At 42.9% G+C, this 20592-nt stretch overlaps 1 protein-coding gene across 1 annotated transcript in view; it reads right to left on the bottom strand.

The window, feature by feature from the left end:
* The window catches only part of PRPF6 (pre-mRNA processing factor 6), a 41478-nt gene extending 26068 nt beyond the window's left edge, over positions 1-15410 (bottom strand). The window contains exons 1-9 of the mRNA XM_081196084.1: positions 15149-15410; positions 12999-13167; positions 12698-12816; positions 12417-12495; positions 11909-12085; positions 9998-10153; positions 9170-9264; positions 8134-8290; positions 4766-4928 (exon numbers count right to left, since the gene is read on the bottom strand). Of these exons, the coding sequence (XP_081052210.1) occupies positions 4766-4928; positions 8134-8290; positions 9170-9264; positions 9998-10153; positions 11909-12085; positions 12417-12495; positions 12698-12816; positions 12999-13167; positions 15149-15372 (1339 nt within the window). The 5' untranslated portion in view covers positions 15373-15410. The remainder of the gene's footprint in view (positions 1-4765; positions 4929-8133; positions 8291-9169; positions 9265-9997; positions 10154-11908; positions 12086-12416; positions 12496-12697; positions 12817-12998; positions 13168-15148) is intronic.
* Between the last annotated feature and the right edge of the window lie 5182 nt (positions 15411-20592).

Below are 20592 nucleotides of genomic sequence, written 5' to 3'. Positions count from 1 at the left end.
TTCAGCTGTGTAGGCAGAACCATGTCTTGGCAACCAAAGCCAGACAAAAAAATCACAAGACCTTGGGACTAAAACTTTCAACTTCCACAAATCTGTATCTTCTTCATGGAAAATGATATACTCCGTGTAACAACATAGCACACATTTAGTTGTGGGAGGGGGGAGTGGCTCCATGTCTCCCCTTGCCCTCCTACCATGATGTTTAGCAATGTATACAAACACATGGGACAACCGTAACTTCTCTTGCTCCAAGAAACAGAACTCATTGAAGCAAGCTGAGGCAGGGAAACTTTCAAAACGAAGATGTCTCATCACACTTTTTTACATTGCTGAATGTAGAGAGGGGAGAGAAAGAGACGAGGGGCTGCCATCTACAGCAGCAGTCACTAACTCATGTCACTACAGCCCCATGAGACACCGGATGCAACTCTGAATGCAGAGGCATGGATGCATTAATTACACTAATGGTGGCGATGGATGCATTGTTAATTATACTCATGGTGGGGGAAGTATGGCCCACAACTTGGATTATTACCTATTAATTACCCAACCCTTCCTCAAAATAAAAAAATTCCTTCCAGTAGCACCTTAAAGACCAACTAAGTTAGTTCTTGGTATGAGCTTTCGTGTGCATGCACACTTCTTCAGATACACTGAAACAGAAGTTGCCAGACCCTTCTATGTAGTGAGAAGGTGGGGAGGGGTATTACTCAGAAGGGTGGTGGGAATGGGAGATTGGCAGATAGCTGAGATGAGCCTGTTGACGACTCTTAACGACTGTAATAGGTCTTACAGGAAAAGGCAAGGGGTGAGAAGGTGAGAAATGGCTTAGTCATGTATAATGGGATAAGAACCAGGTCTCTCCATGGTTTTAAGTTTGGTAATGAGACTGGAAAGAGAAGCTGCTGAATTGCAACTCATTACCAAACTTAAAACCATGGAGAGACCTGGTTTGAACAAAGACATTGGGTTCTTATCCCATTATACATGACTAAGCCATAATGGTATAAGAACCAGGTCTCTCCATGGTTTTAAGTTTGGTAATGAGACTGGAAAGAGAAGCTGCTGAATTGCAACTCATTACCAAACTTAAAACCATGGAGAGACCTGGTTTGAACAAAGACATTGGATTCTTATCCCATTATACATGACTAAGCCATTTCTCACCTTCTCACCCCTTGCCTTTTCCTGTAAGACCTATTACAGTCGTTAAGAGTCGTCAACAGGCTCATCTCAGCTATCTGCCAATCTCCCATTCCCACCACCCTTCTGAGTAATACCCCTCCCCACCTTCTCACTACATAGAAGGGTCTGGCAACTTCTGTTTCAGTGTATCTGAAGAAGTGTGCATGCACACGAAAGCTCATACCAAGAACTAACTTAGTTGGTCTTTAAGGTGCTACTGGAAGGAATTTTTTTTATTTTGACTATGGCAGACCAACACGGCTACCTATCTGTAACCTTCCTCAAAAGAAATTCAGGGTGGCATAAATAGGACGGTTATCGTATCAACCACCCTGTGAGATAGTTATGGGCAAAGAAAAAGCCCCGAGTGAGCTTACTGGCTGAACAAGTACTTGCATCAAGGGGTCTTTAGTTTAAGCCAATACTAATTCCGCAAATTAGATGTCGATCCTTAGAATCCAAAAACTCTCTTTCCCCAGGAAGGAAAGACAACCAGAAGCTGGGAAGAAAGGCTGGTTAACTAGGGGAATTTGACTCTGCTGAGCCTCATGGTGAGACAATATGGAAAGATCAAGTCCAGCTGGTCAGACCAGCAAACAGGCCTAATCTAGCAGCTTTTATGGGACTCAAGAGGTATTCCGGTCACCAGATCAAAGAGCTATTGCAAGCTCAAGTCATTACACTGGACAGGCCACTTGCCCCATCCTTGTCTAGGAGGCAGCCAGTTAGATCAGAAAGGTGGAACACAATCCTCCATGCTGAATTCATTTCTGTAGCACCCAGGTTAAACACATCACATGAGAACCACACACCACTTCAGCTGCCATGTGCATCAAGTGTGTACTCTCAAAATGTGTCCCAACTTTGTGCACTCTGCCCCTTCCAGATCACCTGGTTACACAGGGATTGAAGGTGGATGGGGAAAAAGCTGAGCACAATTCAGAGCTAGATCATTTGCTGCTTAACCTTAAAGTACGACCGTTAAAAGAAGAAGAAAATGGGGTATCTTTAATTTTCCTTATAACTGGAGTGTGGTGATATTCTCCCTTTAAGACTAGTGTGGGAATTCGTTAGAAATGCTAGAATAATGAGCTTAAACACAGCTGTCTCTCATTAAGTCCTCAACGCCAGTATCGAACGGTAATCACAGACACATGATGGGAGCAGGTGCTGATTTATTTGGGTGGAAAGGGTGAACTCCCATAGTCAGCGTTCCCTTAAAAATGGGATTGGGGTGAGCATGAGCAGTTCTCTGATCATGGAAGGTCAGCGCCTGTTCAGAACTTAGGAGGCATTTTGCCTCAGCCTACTAAGATTTATATGTAAGTGTCAGCTAGCTAGATAATATAGTTTTGTTGTTTTTTAGCCTTGAGCAGTCTTAATTTGTGTAATTCTTTGAAGCTTTTCCTTTTTACAGACTTTGGCTTTTAATAAAGTTTCTTATACAGTGGTACCTCGGGTTACCTACGCTTCTGGTTACATACGCTTCAGGTTACAGACGCCGCTAACCCAAAAATAGTACCTCGGGTTAAGAACTTTGCTTCAGGATGAGAACAGAAATCGTGCTCCGGTGGTGCGGTAGCAGCGGGAGGCCCCATTAAGCTAAAGTGGTCTTCAGGTTAAGAACAGTTTCAGATTAAGAACGGACCTCCGGAACAAATTAAGTACTTAACCTGAGGTACCACTGTAAGCCTTTACAGAAATTGGTCTTGCTTGGGTTTCTGAACCTCCTGATCTTGACTACGCTTTTCGAAGTGGGTCTTTCATCACAACTGGTCTTTCACACATGCGGCAGAAAAAGCCGGGTGAGGAGACAGAAGAGTTGCAAGAGACTGGTGCCTTGATGCACTAAGAAACAAAACCTTCTCAAAACATCGAGCTGGTGCTGGCTCTTTAATTACACCCACAGCAGCCTGCAAGAGATAATGATTGCATCTTCCTCCGGCTCTGAGGCAGCAAAGGATGCTTCCTGGAAATTTACTGTGACAACATTCTGACTAGTTGGATGTTTGCCGTCCTTCATCATGTTTATAGTCGCAGCAGGGGGTTTTCTCCAAGCACTTCTCTAAATGCTGGATGACAGGCCCTGGTGTTCTGAAACACTACCCAGCAGAAACCGGCATGTTCTTGCAGCGAGAGGATTCAATTCCCACACATCAGGAAGAATGCCTCACATACTGTGGCTTTATCACATATGCCCAAATAACACTAAATGAATACCCGATCCAGAGACCACCCTTACTACTCTCACCTGCCATCAAGACACAAAGCACCCACTTTTGAGTAACTCATCGCACGGCTAGGCTGACATTTACATGGCCTAACCAGATGGCCTTTCAACCACAGGTGAGCACTCCACATGGAGACAAGGTGCCAGTTTTGGGGATAAAAATTCTGTATAAGCAGGTCCAGCCCATGTGGCTAAGTCACTTCTAATTTCTCCAAGCCGCTGAAGAGCAACTTACAGAATGCGGAAAAGCAGCTTCAAGCAGAAAGGTTAGCATTTCATAAGACTCTGTTAACTCCTGGGAACAATGGAAGCTTAAGGTTCAGCACAATATTTAGAGGGAGTAAAATACAACTTGAGGTTCCCCTCCCTCACTGCCTTTGGGGTGAAAAGTAAGAATTTACTAGTGTTCTATGTAAATACGTACTTACGTAGGCCAAAATTTTCTGGTAGAAAATAGGAGTGTATATGTTAACTAATTACAAAAGGTTTAAAAGTTTGGTCTTTGTATATTCTCCTTTCAAGCGCCGATCTATAACCAGAGGGCTACATGTTCACCCACTATAGTTGCTTCCAGCAAGCTCAGCGCAGCAGAAGCAAACTCATGCTTTCCAAGTTCCAAGGGGCAGGCGGCACCTTTCGCTTTGGATACGGGCCGTGCAGAGATTAGACACCCCATAACTACCATCATCCTACCACCCTGAAGGGACAAAGCTGGTATTGAACCAGGACTATCTGTGGATCCCCAGCTGCAATCATCATGACAGCTTTTTTTAAAAGACTCTACGTGTCTATCTTGTTCAAGGGGCCATCTAGGTTGTGCGTTATGACTGCCTGCTTCCATCCCTTACTTCCAAGGGGCCTTCTATCAAACCACCGAGACAAAAAAGAGCCAGCAGATGAAAGCACAATGAATCAGGAGAGTCACCTGGCATCAAAAAAATTAATCAGGTGAGCTACCCCAGAGATGAAATTCAAAAGGTACCGCAACCAAAAAGGTCCTCTCCCTACCTGGCACCCAACATCCTTCCGAAGAATGGAGCAAACAGAGGAGAGCCTCCAGTTAATGATCTTGGTGACTCGAGCAGAGTTGTGTGGGGTAAAAACAGTCTAACAAGGACCCGGGGCATAAGTTTTAAAAAGGCAAGTACTTTTCCGTCCAACGCTTTTTTGAGGTGAGCTTGGAAACAGGCCAGGAGTCAAGGCATGTGTTTCAATACAGGTGAGATGCAGTCCCCTTGCTCAGTCCTAGTAAATAGCCCAGCAGCTGCACCCTGAACTAAACGTAATTTCCAAACTTGTCTTCAAAGGGAGCACCCTGCAGCACTTCAAAGGCAGCTCTCTCTCTCTCACCTTTCCGAAGGACACGCTTCTTTGCTCGGATGTCAGTCTCCAGCTCTGCTGCTCTGATGTAAATCCGGACTGACTGTGGAAGGTGGCGAACGGCCTGGGCAACCACAGCCTTAGCAGTATCCCCTGGCTGCAAGCGGGCAGCTTCCAACCAGACATCTTCACTCTGTGGAAACCAGGAGAAAGAGGCACTGGATTGCTATTTAAGCAACGGATGGAGGAGGTTAGGCTCAAAGTGGGCCTCCAGGCCTCTACCTGGCCTGCGTGACCCTTCCTGTGCCTTCTCCCCAAGTCACACTCTTCACTGGCCCTGCTCTGTCTGCACCACCCTAGAGTCTTTTGTCTGGCTGGAACATGTTGTTTACTTGCAATAATGCCTCTTGCTTGCCATTTCTCCAAACTAAGAAGTCCCAATGCGGCAGGCTTTCTACATAGGGGAGTTGCTTTATCCCCTTGATCATTTCACCGGCCCTTTCCTGAACCTTTTCAAACTGTACTCCACATGCGGTCGCACCATAAATTTGCATAATAGGCATTACGGTGTTGGAATATATATTTTTACGCTTTCCCAAAATATTTATTTATTCAAAGTGATTTTCTTCCCACTCTTCAGATAAAGAAGGGGGGGGGGCGGAAGGCTTCCAAAGCAGCTTACAGCAATCAGTAAAAATTCAGTCCCTGCCTACAGGCTTACAATCTAGAAGTCAGGACACAAAAGGCATGGGGTTGTGCAGGGAGGAGGAAAAAAGCAAACACGGGCATTTGTTCTTGTCAGTAGCACCGGAGGCCTGTGTGTGCTGGCTCTGACCAATGGAATGAATCCGAAATTCTTTTGAAAACTAGATTCTGGAAGCAGGATGGAATTATACAGTTAAATATGTACTGGCATAATTCATTCAGGTGGCAGTATTCTAGATTCCCTGATTGTAACATTCTGTACTGGCAGTTTTATTTTCAATTCCTTTTCCACTTATCCCTAGCATGGATTTGCCCTTTCCACTGCCGTCACACATTGGGTCCACATCTTCATCAAACTAAACAAGACCACAATAATTTGCAGAGTTCTCTTTCATGCCCTCCAACCCCCATCTTTTCCCGTCATGAACCAAGGACAAGGAATCTATGGCCCTCTATATATTGCTGGACTCCCAGCTCCCATCAGCCCAAGCAGCATGGCCAGTGGTCAAGGATGATGGGACCTGGCGCTCCAACAACATCTGGAAGGCTACAGCTTCCCTACCCCTGCCATAATCCGAATAGCCCCAAACACATTTTGCCTTGGTCATCCTTGGTAGCAGAGCCAGTGCAGAAGGTGGCACAAAGTGGAGGAAAGCAGAAAGTAAAGATGTGTCAAGCAGAGCAAAATATTTAATAAGCAGAAAGGAGAACGAGGGCCCAGAAAGCAGGGTGGGGAACCTCAAATCACAATGCTTAAGGTGTTTGCCTAATCACCACTGACATTTCCCCAGAGCATGTAAAAGCAGCTGTTAAGTTAGAGCCACAACGCTCCTTTTCCCACGTGGATTAAAAAAAATAAAAATCGCACCAGATCAGAAGAATCCTTATTTGCATCAGCCACGAGCCATAGCAGTAAAATAAAATGTACTGAAATAGAGATACAGTGGTGCCTCGCAAGACGAAATTAATTCGTTCTGCGAGTTTTGTCGTCTTGCGATTTTTTTCGTCTTGCGAAGCACGGTGTCAGAAAAGTTGTGGAAAAGCTTCAAAAACCACCAAAGTCTTCAAAAACCTCAAAAAAGGCTACCACACCGCGTGCTATGAGTTGCTCCTCGAAGTCAAGTCGCAACTGTATTAACGGTGTTAAGAAAAAGGAAACAAACTTGCAAGACGTTTCCGTCTTGCGAAGCAAGCCCATAGGGAAAATCGTCTTGCGAAGCAGCTCAAAAAACAAAAAATCCTTTCGTTTTGCGAGTTTTCCTCTTGCGAGGCATTCGTCTTGCGAGGTACCACTGTAAAAACTTAACCATACAAAAAAACATTTTGGAGGTTTACATCAATAATCAAATAATAGATCTTATTCTAACTGCCCCTGCTAAAATGTTGGCAGTTTTTGCTGTCACCTGGTTATCTTGATCTGCTAGAAGAAAGGACACAGTAGCAATGGTTGAGCGTCCCGACGTGGACAATAGAGGGATAATAACCTAACTCCTTAAATCTTTATAAAGAGTGCAAGCAGAAGCACATGAGCCACTGACTCAGAACTGCCAATCTCCACATGGAAATAACCGATTATCCAACGGAATTTTTTTGAAATCAACCCTCAAGTACAGCCGAAGACAGTGTATTCAATCTTGCTGAAGTGAAAGTGTGTCTGTATTTTGGAACTGTTAAATTTTGCAAATAGGGTGCCAACGTGTCAAAATGACTAGGTGGGAAATAATTTCCTTACCATGGCCAAATTATTCTGTTGCTCAGTATGATATAGGCACTGTCTAATTAAATTATTTGCTTTACTGAAGTCCTGTGTTAATAACTGTTGTGGTGATAAACCAGAAAATTAAAGCTTTTGGTTGACAATTCTAGTCCAAGCACTCTCATAACAATCTTGAGGTACTAAGGGTAGTAGACCAGCAAATAGAAAACTTCAATGGAGCAAACCCTAGTGCCTCCAATCCCGGTGGGGTGCACTGGCAATGTCAAACAGCTGACAGGGGCTGTCAGTAAGCTCCTATTCCCATTGCCAAGAAGCAACTGGGAGCACACTTCAAGCTCCCCATTCTGCCTCTACAGTTGTGTTTTAACCTAGGTAAAAAAAGGGTAAAGGACTCCTGGATGGTTAAGTCCAGTCAAAGGCGACTCTGGGGTTGTGGCGCTCATCTCGCTTTCAGGCCAAGGGAACCAGCATTTGCCCACAGACAGCTTTACGGGTCATGTGACCAGCATGACTAAGCTGATTTGGCACAACAGAGCACAGTGACAGAAGCCAGAGCGCACGGAAATGCCGTTTACCTTCCCACCGCAGCAGTACCTATTTATCTACTTGCACTGGTATGTTTTCGAACTGCTAGATTGGCAGGAGCTGGGACAGAGCAAGCTCACGCGGGGATTCAAATCGCCAACCTTCCAATCAGCAAGCCCAAGAGACTCGGTGGTTTAGGCCAAAGTACCACCCACGTCCCCCTGTCTTTACCTATACCATGTCCAATATCACATATGACATCAGGTGTGGGGCTGGGGGGGGGGGTGTAGCTTGGGGTAAACAGCCCCATGGGCCAAACTAGGCCTACAGTGTTGAAGGGTTCCCACCACCACCTTAAGTCACAGTGATCAAGAGAATTTATTTTGTGTGCAAAGTGACAAGAAACCAGCGCAGGTACTTAAGGAGGAGTCCTGGAAAATGGAATGCTCACCTTGGGACACATTTCTGTCCCTTTCATGATAAGGTTCCGTGCTACCTGCAGTTTTCCGGTCACCTCTTCCAAGCGCGCAGAAGCAATCCAGGCTGGTGGGTGGTGAGGGTTTGTCTCCCGCACAGACTTCAGAAGCAAACGTGCTTTCTTGATGTCACTGGCAAGGGGAGAAAATGAACCGAGAATAACTTGGCATGCTTCTACATCACACCAATTCACCGACACTACAGACATCTCCTGGGTAATAAATGTCATCATATGGCAAAGGTATAAAAGTGGTGAGGACAGAACAGGGCCCATGGTTTGTGGGGAAGGTTACAGAAATGAAGCAAAGGAACAAAGGAAGCGAGCTAGCAAGCAGAGTCTGGAAGATGGTGGAATGGATAGGAGATTTTTAAAAATTGCCTGCGAGAACAAAGACAAGGGGCTAGAGGAGAAAGAGGCACGGGTGTGGATTGAAGCAAACTAAGGGAGTGGTATATGTTCACACGTATTATTATCTACCTGATTTGCCAATCTGTAAGAGTCAAATATGCTCTTTTGGAGGCAAACCAGGTAGAGGCAACTTGAGTGTGCGCAAGCAGGGTCTGCCTATGCGCTGGCACCAACTTCTGGGAAACCTGCACATCCCACTTTAGTCAACTCTGCCCCATTAAGCAATGGCCAAACAGGACCTACGGGACACACACAGTCCTTTGAATCCTTGCTTCTGGAAACAGGATGGGGGGGGTTGGCGTTCTGTCAGGTACCTCCCACCTTAGTGGTTTCTACATTCTGTGTCACAAACAAAGGCTGGACCCTGAACCATGTGCAGATCACTCAAAGCAAAGAGGCCTTCTTGCACCAAGGGTGGGAACCTATGATGCTCCCGATGTTGCTGGAGTACAGGTTCCATCATTCCTGATTGTTAGCTATGCTGTCTGGGGCAGATGGGAGCTGTAGTTCAACAACATCCAGCTGGAGGGCCACAGGCTCACCAACCCAGTTCTCGTGACGAGAAAATCTAATAGCCAAACCAGTGCACCCGCTGACTTACTTGATATCTCCACCGTGTGTGGGAATCATAGAATTCAAATCGGTGAGGTAGCCCTTGGGATCCACCACCGTTTGGCCACTCACAGAGTCAGACACCTGGAGATGTAAACCCAATGATTAATCAAGTGTTTGATCGCCACCATTATTTTATTTGCATGGTGTCTTTCCATAGTTAAAACCATGCTCAGGGCGGCTTACAACATGACAAGATTTACACAATCACAAACATAACAAAAACCATAAACAAATAAAAAGCGTCAAAAAGCACACAACCAAACTGAAACAATTCCTGCATAAATTATAATAAGATCTAAAAACAAAGGTGCAAAAATTAGTATCATTAACAACAACAAAAACCCAAACAAAACACTCTAGACAATAACACAGCCCAAGAGGTTTTTCAACAGCTGTTGTAGCTGGAGTCAATCAAGGCCCTGCCCTCCCAAGCCAGGTAGGGAAAAGGCCAGCAAGGCAGGGAACAGGTCTTCCAGGATCCACTGCCAAGATGGTCTCTGGCCTCTTCAGCAGGCCCAGATTTTGTAGCCAGCGTCATTAAAGTTTATCACTCAAGCCTCACTAACATGCACACAAACAGACTTAAAAGAAACTCAGAAAATAAGATCACTTTGTTGTGCAGAATTGGGAAACCCCCCCTACACCCTTTGTTCCAACAACCCTATATTTGGGGTTGGGGAGAATAACCCTGAAAAATAACCTCTCAATGGCAAGCACTCACTTTTCTGGATGCCAAAGCTGACAGTTTTAAGGCCCAATTTCGTTTGTCAGGTTCAATAAGCAACAAAAATCCGCTTTGTTCCTTGATGCTTACCTGGCTCAGTCGCATGTCCATCAAGGTGTTCCTAGCTTGGCCAATCTTCCTCATGTCCAGCTCACCTGTCCCAGGAGTCATCAGCCCAGGTGTCATTCCTCCTGGATAAGGTGTGTTTAAGCCCCCAGGAAAGGGAGTATTCAGCCCACCAAATTGCTGTTTTTTAAAAAAGGAAGGGGCAAAACCAAATAAGTTAAAGTCTCTAGTGCAAAAAGAACACCCAAGTCTCCACCATAATCTTAGCCATCAGTTTTAGTGGGAGGGGAGGGAACTCTCATCTTTGTGGTAAGTGGGTTGTGTACAGGATTATATACTGCCAGGGCTCACTGCAAAATGATGGTCACCAACGGCAACAGAAAGCTTTGCTGTCACTGTACTACTGCCTCCATGATCAGGGCTTTAGTTTTCTCACTTGTACTAGAGAAAGTAAAGCAGGACACCAGAACATATCACTGGGGGTGAAGGCTAAAACATGACAGAATGTTGGAAACTGGCTTTTACACAGACACATTTTGCTGCATTAGCAGAAACTAGTCAACTAGCTATATATTAAAGATAATTTGGCTGAAGGGTTAGCGAACTTTCTAAGCTTATCCTTATATATCAGACAGGAAGTTGGAACCATGATATCCACTTAGAAGCAACACTGATTCCACACAAAACCTTCCCACAATCACCCAAGGTGGCTCATTGCTATTTATGGAATGTAATTTATAGAATGTAATTTAAAGAATGTCATAAAAACTCACCATAAGACACATCTAGAAAAGCAGAAACAAACAAAATGGTAAAACTATCTATGATATGTTCCTACCTCCACACTAGCAAATAGCCTTTCGAAACAGACGAGCAGTATGAAAACAGAGGAACATTGATGAACCTCTTGGGAAAGATCATTCCACAGAACTGGGCCAACAATATGAGGATTTTTTTTCATTCAGGGGAGCATACAAATAAACAATACCCCACCTGAAATCCGAAAAGGTAGGCCTGCAAAAGCTGCAGCACATGATCTTTCTGATCACACTGAGGATTTGAAGGGAACTGGCTCTCCTCCCTTCATAGGTTGCCCAAACCCAGACAGTGTCCAGATTAAAATGTTGGATTCACAGGAGTGGGTGGAATTAAAAATTCAATGCAAATAATGTCCCTGACCTGCAGCAGCCAATTCCTTTCCATTCCCATCAGCAGAGGAATGTTTATAGGCATTAACTTTAAAGTTGCTCCAACAATTTTTATGCAGTCTGGTGTGACTTTAATGATTACACAAATAATGAGCCATATGATGAAAGAGTATCCACAGTTTACAGCACAGGCTGCTGTGCATGAAGCACATACAGTGGTACCTCGGGTTAAGTACTTAATTCGTTCCGGGGACTCCGTTCTTAACCTGAAGCACGACTTTAGCTAATGGGGCCTCCCGCTGCGCCACCAGAGCATGATTTCTGTTCTCATCCTGAAGCAAAGTTCTTAACCCGAGGTACTATTTCTGGGTTAGCGGAGACTGTAACCTGAAGGGTATGTAACCCGAGATACCACTGTATTTTATTTTTTCCCCTTCCCCCTCCCTATAAATTCTAATTGTTATTGAGACAAAATGTTTTTTTACTTATGATCACCAATCTAAACAATAAAACATTACTATACATTATTTCCTATCTGTAATAACTTTGGTATAAACACCTTGTCGCAACTTTGTTAATATACTCGGAAATGTTTGCCCGAGTGCCTATTGTTGTTTTATCTTTTATTTTAATTTTATGTAATTGTTGCATGTCATATACTCTAATGTAAACAAAGACAGCTCTCAATGCAACCAAGTTAAACAGTTTAAAGATGAAAATGAACAAAAACTATGTTACAAAAGAAGCCTCTCTCAGGTGGCCCTGTATCCCTCCCCCGCTTTCTCACCGTTTGCCGGGGATCCACGGATGTGTGATTCTCGCCTGACTGCAAGTGCTTTGCAAAGAAACTGTCAGGAACAGGAGTCAGTTTCTCATAACGTGGATTCCTTTGGCGTTTGTTCCTTGCATCGCCAACTTCAGGGATACTAAGCCACTCTTCCTCAGTGACCTCAGCTAGTTTTCTCTACAAAAAATGCAGACAACATAATTACAATGCCATAGTTGAAATCAGTGTGTCACTGAAATACAGTTTTGATTTCTCTTTTTCATCCGCAACTTCTTAAAAGTTATTCCTGGTGTGTGAATGAGGAATAGACACTCCAAGTGGTCTGGAGAGTCAGTACCTGAACCCAGGTCTCCCAAGCTGAAGTCCTATGTTATTCACTGGTCCACTTTGATTTAATAATTGATATCCAACACATACTACACAAACATTTTTCTGACTCCCCTCCTCGCCAACGTAATTTTCTGATTTCACCTTTGGAGAACACACACACACATTTTTCTCTCCTTACTTTCAGATCTGAGAACTGCTGCTGAATTTTTGGCCGTTCCATTCGGTACTTTTCAATCTCTTCTTTCTCACGCTGTTCTCTAAAAAATAAAAAAAGCACAGGAGTCAACCATGCAGGCACCCATTCCTATTTCCAAAAGGAAGATAGCAAGTACTTTTAATACGTCAGGACCCCATGTTCAGGCCAAACATATAACCAGAGAAGCAACAGGCAAGATTCCAGTGCAGAGGCCGCAGATACAACCAGCATTTATCTCAATGCTGAAAAAAATCACCTCCTACCTTCTCTCTTTTCTCCTTTCATCCATCCTTTTATCCAAAGCAGCGTAAATTGCATCAGCTTCCTCATCATCTTTTTCATAAGGTCCACTGGAGAACAGACTTCCAGCATATCCATTGAACTGCGAATGACAAAAAGGTAGTATTAACTGCAAGAACCCCGTTATCCACTAAGCACACCCCACAGAACCACAGCTAGTAAGAGTAGACAGGCTAAAGGGGGGCAATGGTCTGAGCACAATGTAGCTTTATGTGTACATTGCCATTAACGTCCATCAAGACAGTAAGGCCAAAGATGCATCACCTCATCGTAATTGGTGTCGTTCAGATCTTCATCGTCGTCATCCGCAGCCTGGTTTTTCTTCATCTGGTCCCCAACGGTCCTCTTCCCTGGCGGAGCATGGCGGTCATCCACAGGGTCATTTGCATCCCGAGCAGGGCCAATGTCCGAGCGGGTAGTGAAACCTGTAGCACTAGACAGAAGAAAGCAGCCAGTTCAGTATGAGGGATTTCGGACAAGGGACTGGGCACCAGTCCTTCAAATTCAGAAACCCTGCTCCAAGTCCTACCTAAACCCAGACTTGCAAATAACCCCTCAATTGTAGCAAGGGAGAATAGTCCCTGGATGCTCAGGAAGCAAAACATCTGCAAATTTTAAAAGCTAATCTTTACTTTCCAAGGTTACCAGTGTGCCTTAAATGATATATATATTGATATATATATATCAATATATAAAAAAAGAAATATGTCCTAGCTATATATATATATAACTTTTATCACCTTTTTTATCACGCTAGGACATATTTCTTTTTTTCTTTTTTATAAAGTTTTTTATTAAGAATTTCAACATAATATATCAAAACATATCATATTCATTATTTTCCCCCCTTTCCCCCCACTCCCCATCAAACCCTGCCTCCCCCCGCAGAGTCTTCCCTCAGCTCCTCTCTGATTTCTCAACACATGTTATTCTCTGCATATTATAAAATTATATAAATCCTTATATTATCTATCTACCATGTTATCAATCAATAAATTTGTGTATGTTTATTCAAAACCTGCCAAGGAGTCCAATTCATTTTGTTGCCTTTTTAAAACACTAGGACATCTTACTGAAGCAGGTCTTCAGTGAGTGTCTAAACCTGCACAATACTGGCACCCATAGAATCACAGAACTGGAAGGGACCCTCGAGGGCCATCTAGTCCACCCCCCCAAAAGCAGGAATCTCAGCTCAAGCATCTATAACAGATGACCATCCTATATTGGCATACCTCTGAATGCCAATTGCTGGGAATCACAAGCAGGCTTCCCATGGGCAACTGAGGCAACTTTAAGTGCCCAGACTAAGTTTGTTTTTGTTTTTAGAAAACCCAAAGTGTCTGAGACTGAAAATATCCCAAGAAATCTGCTGACTTTTGCTGCTGTGGTGCTTTTCGTTGCAACCAATGTTAACATGTCAGAATAAAAAAATAAATAGATATCCAATATGGATTTTCAAACAAAAGCTTATCCAGGAAAGCAGACCTGAGTCACCGTCCTCTGACACAAAGCACATGGCTTTGTTTTTGAACATTTTCCTGCACTGGGGCACAATGGAGTTGGCGGAGTCAGTGTTAAAATAAACTTCCTAGGTTGCAAAGCGTATCTGAGCTTTGTGGGGGGAGAGGAGTCACAACACCCTTCTCCCAAAAGCAGGGTTATAAACGCAAAAAAGTAAAATATACATAGACTCTCCAAAAAATGAAAGGCAAATACATTAGTAGTAGTAACAATAATAATACAGTAATAATAAAGCCACAGGGTGAGTTTATTATTATTATTTATTAAATTTGTATACCGCCCTTCATCCACAGATCTCAGAGCAGTTCACAGCATGTTTTCTTTATTTCCTTATCTTTCGTAACTTGCCAATTTTAAAAAATGGGGGGGAAGAGTACTATTCAGGGAAGGGTGCCGTTTCCTTTCACAGAATCACGGAGTTGGAAGGGACCCCTGAGGGTCATCTAGTACAGCCCCCTGCAATGTAGGAATCGGAAGGCAAAAAGAACTCTGCACATGCTCCAGGTGTCGGGCCATTGAAGCCTTTCAAAGGCTACAGAGACACGCCTTGCTCTGAGGAGGAAATCACCCTGCCTATGGGTACAATCGGGAAGCAAAAAGGAACTCTGCACATGCTCTAGGCGTCGGGCCCTTTTAAAGGCCCCACGCAAACACACGCGCCTTGGTCTAAGGAGAAGGCACTCTGCGTATGGTCAGAGGCACCTTCCACGCGCAACGTGGGCACCTCAGAGCCGAGCAAAGAAACGCTGCAAGGGCGGCGAGGGAAAGGCCTGACCCGAGGAGGGCCCACGCGAGGAGGCCTCGAGGAGGCAGCCGGGCCGAGGCCCACCCGCCGCCGCCCCCACTTCCCGGGGCCGCTGCCCAACTCCAGCGCCCGGCCTCGGCCCACTCACCCTCGGCCCAGGCCCGGCACGTAGCCCAGCGGCGCGGGCATCCCCAAGAAGGGCTTCTTCTTCCTGTTCATGGTGCCCGTCAGAGAAGCCGTCAGGCCCGAAGCGCTGCCTCCGCCTCCGCCGCCGCCACCCCCGGAGCTCGCCGCGCTGGAGCCCGCCGGAGCCGAGGCCCCGGAGGCCGACGAGGAGGCCGACGAAGACGAAGAAGCGGCCGCGGCAGCCATGATGGCGGCTGAGGAGAAGACGCGGCGGGAGGCGAGCGAGAAGAGGGCGGCGAGGAGGCCGGGCCTAGCCGGGCCTGCTCCGCCTCCCTCGCGGAGGGGCGGCCTCAGGTAGGCGGGCTCGCGGCTGCTTCTCCTCAGGCGGCGGGAGCCTCGCTGGGCCTCGGTCGCGTCGGGGAGACTCTGAGGGCGGGAAGGGAGGAAGGCGGCGTCGCGCGGAGAGGGAAGGAGCCGGCGAGGGAAACAGGGCGGCGGCGCTGTTTTTTATTACTTAATTCATCGTTATTATTATTATTATTATTATTATTATTATTATTATTATTATTATTATTATTATTAGGCGCTTTATTTATTTGTGCGCCGCTTTCCCGCACACCCGGAAAGTTACAAAGCAGCCGTGGAAAGGCGCGCTTTTGCTGTCATTGGCGATGGTTGACATACAGTATTTCTATTCTCTGTTTTGCTTATTTTGTAATATTCATATTGACATATCCCTGTTGGTCGATATTGATAGTTACCTTATATTGAGGTTGGTGTTAACTGATATTTTAATGTTTGGCACCTTCACATTTTATTACGACAATTTTTATAATGATATGTTGATATTCAATATAGTATAGTAATATAAAAATATGTTGTTGTTTTATTTTGTTTTGCTTATTTTTGTAATATATTGAAATATCCCTATTGATCGATATTGATAGTTGCCTTATATTGGGGTTGGTGTTAATTGATATTTTAATGTTTGGCACCTGTACATTTTATTACAACGACAGCATTTTTATAATGATATGTTGATATTCAATATACGTAGTATAGTAATATAATAATATATGGTTTTATTTTGTTTTGCTTATTTTGTAATATTCATATTGAAATATCCATATTGGTCGATATTGATAGTTATATTGGTGTTGGTCCTAATTGATATTTTAATATTTGGTACCTGCACATTTTATGACAACAGCATTTTTGTAATGATATGTTGATATCCAATATAGCATATTGTTGTTTTATTTTGTTTTGCTTCTTTTTGTAATATTCATATTGAAATATCCATATTGGTCGATATTGATAGTTATTTATATTGGTGTTGGTGTCAATTAATATTTTAATATTTGGCATTCACACATTTTATTACAACAGCATTTTTATAATATGTTGATATTCAGTATAGTAATATAATAATATATTGTTGTTGTTATTGTTTTATTTTTATATGCCACCCCTCTGACTGAGACACTCTGGGCGGCTCCCAACAGAAAATATCGATAACACAATAAGTACAGTATCAAACACGGAAAAGCTTTCCTGAACCTTCAGGTGCCTTTTAAAAATCACCCAGCTGTTTTATCTCCTTGACATCTGATGCACAAACAGTTACAAGCAACTTGCAGCAAAAAAGTGGAAAGCGCACTTTTGCTGTAATTGTGATATTTAGCTTATTTTTTAATTGCTGTTTTATTGCTTAGTTTGTTAATAGTTTTTAAAATTTAATAATTGTTTTATTGTTGATGTGTTAATTACCGTATTTTTCGCTCTATAACACGCACCCGACCATAACACGCACGTAGTTTTTAGAGGAGGAAAATCCGCAGGCATGCCACCCGTAGGCATTCCCTCCATAACACGCACAGACATTTCCCCTTACTTTCTAGGAGGAAAAAAGTGAGTGTTATGGTGCAAAAAATACGGTATTTTATATGATTTATGTTGTACTTGTGATGTTATATGATACAGCAGTATATACCGGTAAATATTTTTATTGTAGAATTATAGAGTTGCATTTCTCAACACCTGACCTCCATCTAATTTGAAACCATACCAGGCCCTGCTTAAGCTTTGCAGATGTGCTAGCAATTTTATTGCTGTACCACTAGGCGGAGAGAACACATAAAAATGAATAAATAAGGAAACGAAGAGACTTGATGAACCAATCCATCTTTTAGTCTTATTTTGTTTCCATCAGTTGCAGGGTGGATTTGATTTAAATTACAATTTAAATCCCTAGTCAATAAGACTTGATTTAAATCATTTTTTTACAGAAAGACTGGTATAATCTTAATATTTACAACCAGATGAAGGTTTCATTTTTGGAATAATAAATTTTCAGAGTAGTTTTTACAGTTATATCAAAAAATACTGATTTGGTTATACTGTTAGAAATACATAGACAAATAATTATGAAATTATTGTTTATATTTGGACAACTTTTCTGCTGTACTTTATTGGAAGGAGAAAAATAACCATTTCCTTAATAACAACTTAAACAATTTATTTAATTAAAACAATAACATTATAGCATACGTATCCATGTTTGTTAACTGATGTGGTTAAACCTTTTAAAAAAACAGACTTGAGTTTTAGCACACATGAAAAACTTAAAACAAATCCTTATTTCCTGATGAATAGCCTTTGGGCTAAATAAAAAAATTCCTTTCAGCAGCACCTTAGAGTAATTTATTTATTTATTACAGTCAAAGACCAGCTCACATAACATAACACAATAAAAACAGGGTTCATAAAGATAAAATATACAACCGGAGCAGATTGCAGCAATAGCTCATGAGTTAAAATTAAGATATTGAGCACACTTGAGAGCTCATACCAATAACAAACTTAGTTGATCTCTAAGGTGCTACTGGAAGGATTTTTTTTATTCTGTTTCGACTATGGCAGACCAACATGGCTACCTACTTGTAACTAGCCTTTGGACTATAATGTAACTTAAATAGAAAACTAGAAAGATATTTCCTCCAAAGGCATTTTATTTTAAAAATCCGATTTAAATTTTAAAATTCAATTTTTAATTTTTTTTAAAAAAAGACAACAACATTGATTTTTATCCACCCTGATCAGTAGCAAGTCAAATATCTCTGGCAAGCCTACAAAGTAGGACAGGAATAGCAACAGCCCTTCCCTGCTATTATTTGTCCCCAGCATCTGGATCAAGGTACACTGCCTCTCAACATGGAGGTACATTTAGCTATCATGGTTGTTAGCTGGCGGGGATTCATCCTCTGTGAATTTGCCTAACCCTCTTTCCAAACCTTCTGAGCTAATAACATAAGCTGCATTGCACAATATCAAGACTATGGATGGTAGTCATCTATGTTTTGCTATGTAGAAATTACAGAACATGACTAAGTTAGATCCATAGACTGGAATAGGCCTATGAGTAAAACTTAGCAGAATACCACCCTAAATATTTGTCTGATCAGTACTGTACACTGACTGGCAGCAGCTCTGAAAGATACTCGGAGTTGCAAAGTGATTTCATGCTCTTTATTCAGCTCATAGTGGTGAGGAGGAATGAATGAATGTCCCCTCAAAGTATCTGCTTATATACATTATTTACACAATGGGCTGCACATGATTGGCTAATTCCGGAATTCTACTGTAAGCCAATCAGGTTGTGGATTCACTTCTATCTGGAGCATGATTGGGTGGTTCCTGCCAACCAATCATACTGATGCATTCTTCTAGGACCAATCAGACTGCTGCATTCTGAATCCTATTGTTCTAGGACCAATCAGACGGCTGCAGTTTGGATCCTATTCAACTCAGTACATAACAAGCTCTCTCCAGGTTCTTTTGCATCCAGTTACTTCATCTGGAGAAGCTGGAAATTGAACCTGGAACCTTCTGCATGTATGCAAGCTGCCATCAGTGTGGCTCAGTGGGTTTACTCCTAGGTAAACATGCGCAAGATTGCATCCTTACAAATGTGTAAATGCTGATTGGGCCCTGTTTTCCTCAGAGTGGCTGGGGAAACCCAGCCAGATGGGCGGGGTATAAATAATAAATTATTATTATTATTATTATTATTATTATTATTATTATTATTATTATTATTATTATTATTATTCAGTGGACACCAGACTGTGAAAGGGCTGGTGAGCAGCCTTACTAGCCTTGCCCTCTAGAACACATCAGAAATTCCCCCAGGCAGCACGCAATTTGCATCTGTTTGAAGAGTCATAAGGCTGAACAGTAGCCCCCATTCCGACTCTAAAATTCTTTGATTCTGTTATTCACGTCCAAACATCTGCATTTGGGCTATTGTGCATAGATGAATTTCAGCATGGAAATTAAACAGCATAGCACACACATTCTCTGCCCTACCGAGCACAGTAAAAACTGAATAAAAGGCCCATCACCCCCCTGAAATAAACACAGCATGCCTTATACTGAGTCAGACCATCGGTCCTTCTAGTTCAGTATTGTCTGCACTGACTGGCAGCGACCCTCCTAGATTTCAGGCAAGGGTCTCTCCCATCCCTACCTACCTGGGATTGAACTTGGGATCTTTTGCTTGCAGAGCAGAGCTAACATCCTTGTTTGACTGCCAAACATTTCAGTCAGGTGTAAAAGGCACCATAGGACGTATAAAAACTCAGAGGGGCATTTTGCACAAAACGAGGTTTGCAGGCATCTCTGTTCTGCTTTCTACCAGATGGAGTACTTAACAGAGTCCCCCCCCCCCATAACCTTTTCCATAGGAGGTTGCAGAGGAAGCTAAAGGTTACTTTTTTGATACTTTCACTTAGGATGCTGCCCCAGTTTCCAGAGCAGAAGATGTGAAGGCTTCATACTCTCCTCTCCCCCCCGCCCCCGTTTCTTCTATTTTCTTTCTTTTTCTCCATTTGTTCTTTTAAAAACCTCTGGCCGAAATTAATTCAGCCCTCAAGGGGGCAAGTTCTTCACAGCTTGAGTAAAATACTATACGCTTTTCAACCAAGCAATCTTAGCCTAGCTTTGTTCAGTAACTGGGGAGGATTCTCATCTATGTGGCCTTTATGAGAAAATCAATATATTTTAGCTCTTCTGTATGAAGTTTAAATTTAATCTGTGTGGATGATTTTCCCCCTGGCCTTGCTTATTTAAGAAATAATATCCATAGCTCAGGTGTATGCAGAGCAGTAAACCAAGCCTGTTCTTCATTAAATGCTGGAGCAAAGGTGTTTAATCTGACAGCAAACTCCATTTATATATCATAACTGCTCTGGAGCCATGAAAATTGATACCATTGTCAGATGAGAGAGCAATTTCACAGATATATTCCTGTTTCAAGAAAGGTTTCTCTACTGGTCTAGTTGCGCTAGCCTTTTTCTTTCCTCTGGAAGTTATATCTACTTCATCTTCTTTGATTCCACGCTCATGGAAATTCATAAACACATAATAACTCTGCTGAATCAGACCAATCTCGGCTGTTGATGGGAG

This window comes from Podarcis bocagei (genome assembly GCF_964188305.1).
Source record: "Podarcis bocagei genome assembly, chromosome: 5".
In the NCBI taxonomy this organism is placed as follows: domain Eukaryota; kingdom Metazoa; phylum Chordata; class Lepidosauria; order Squamata; family Lacertidae; genus Podarcis; species Podarcis bocagei.
Note: the sequence above shows the minus strand (reverse complement) of the source record. Positions and strands in the feature narration are given on the sequence as shown.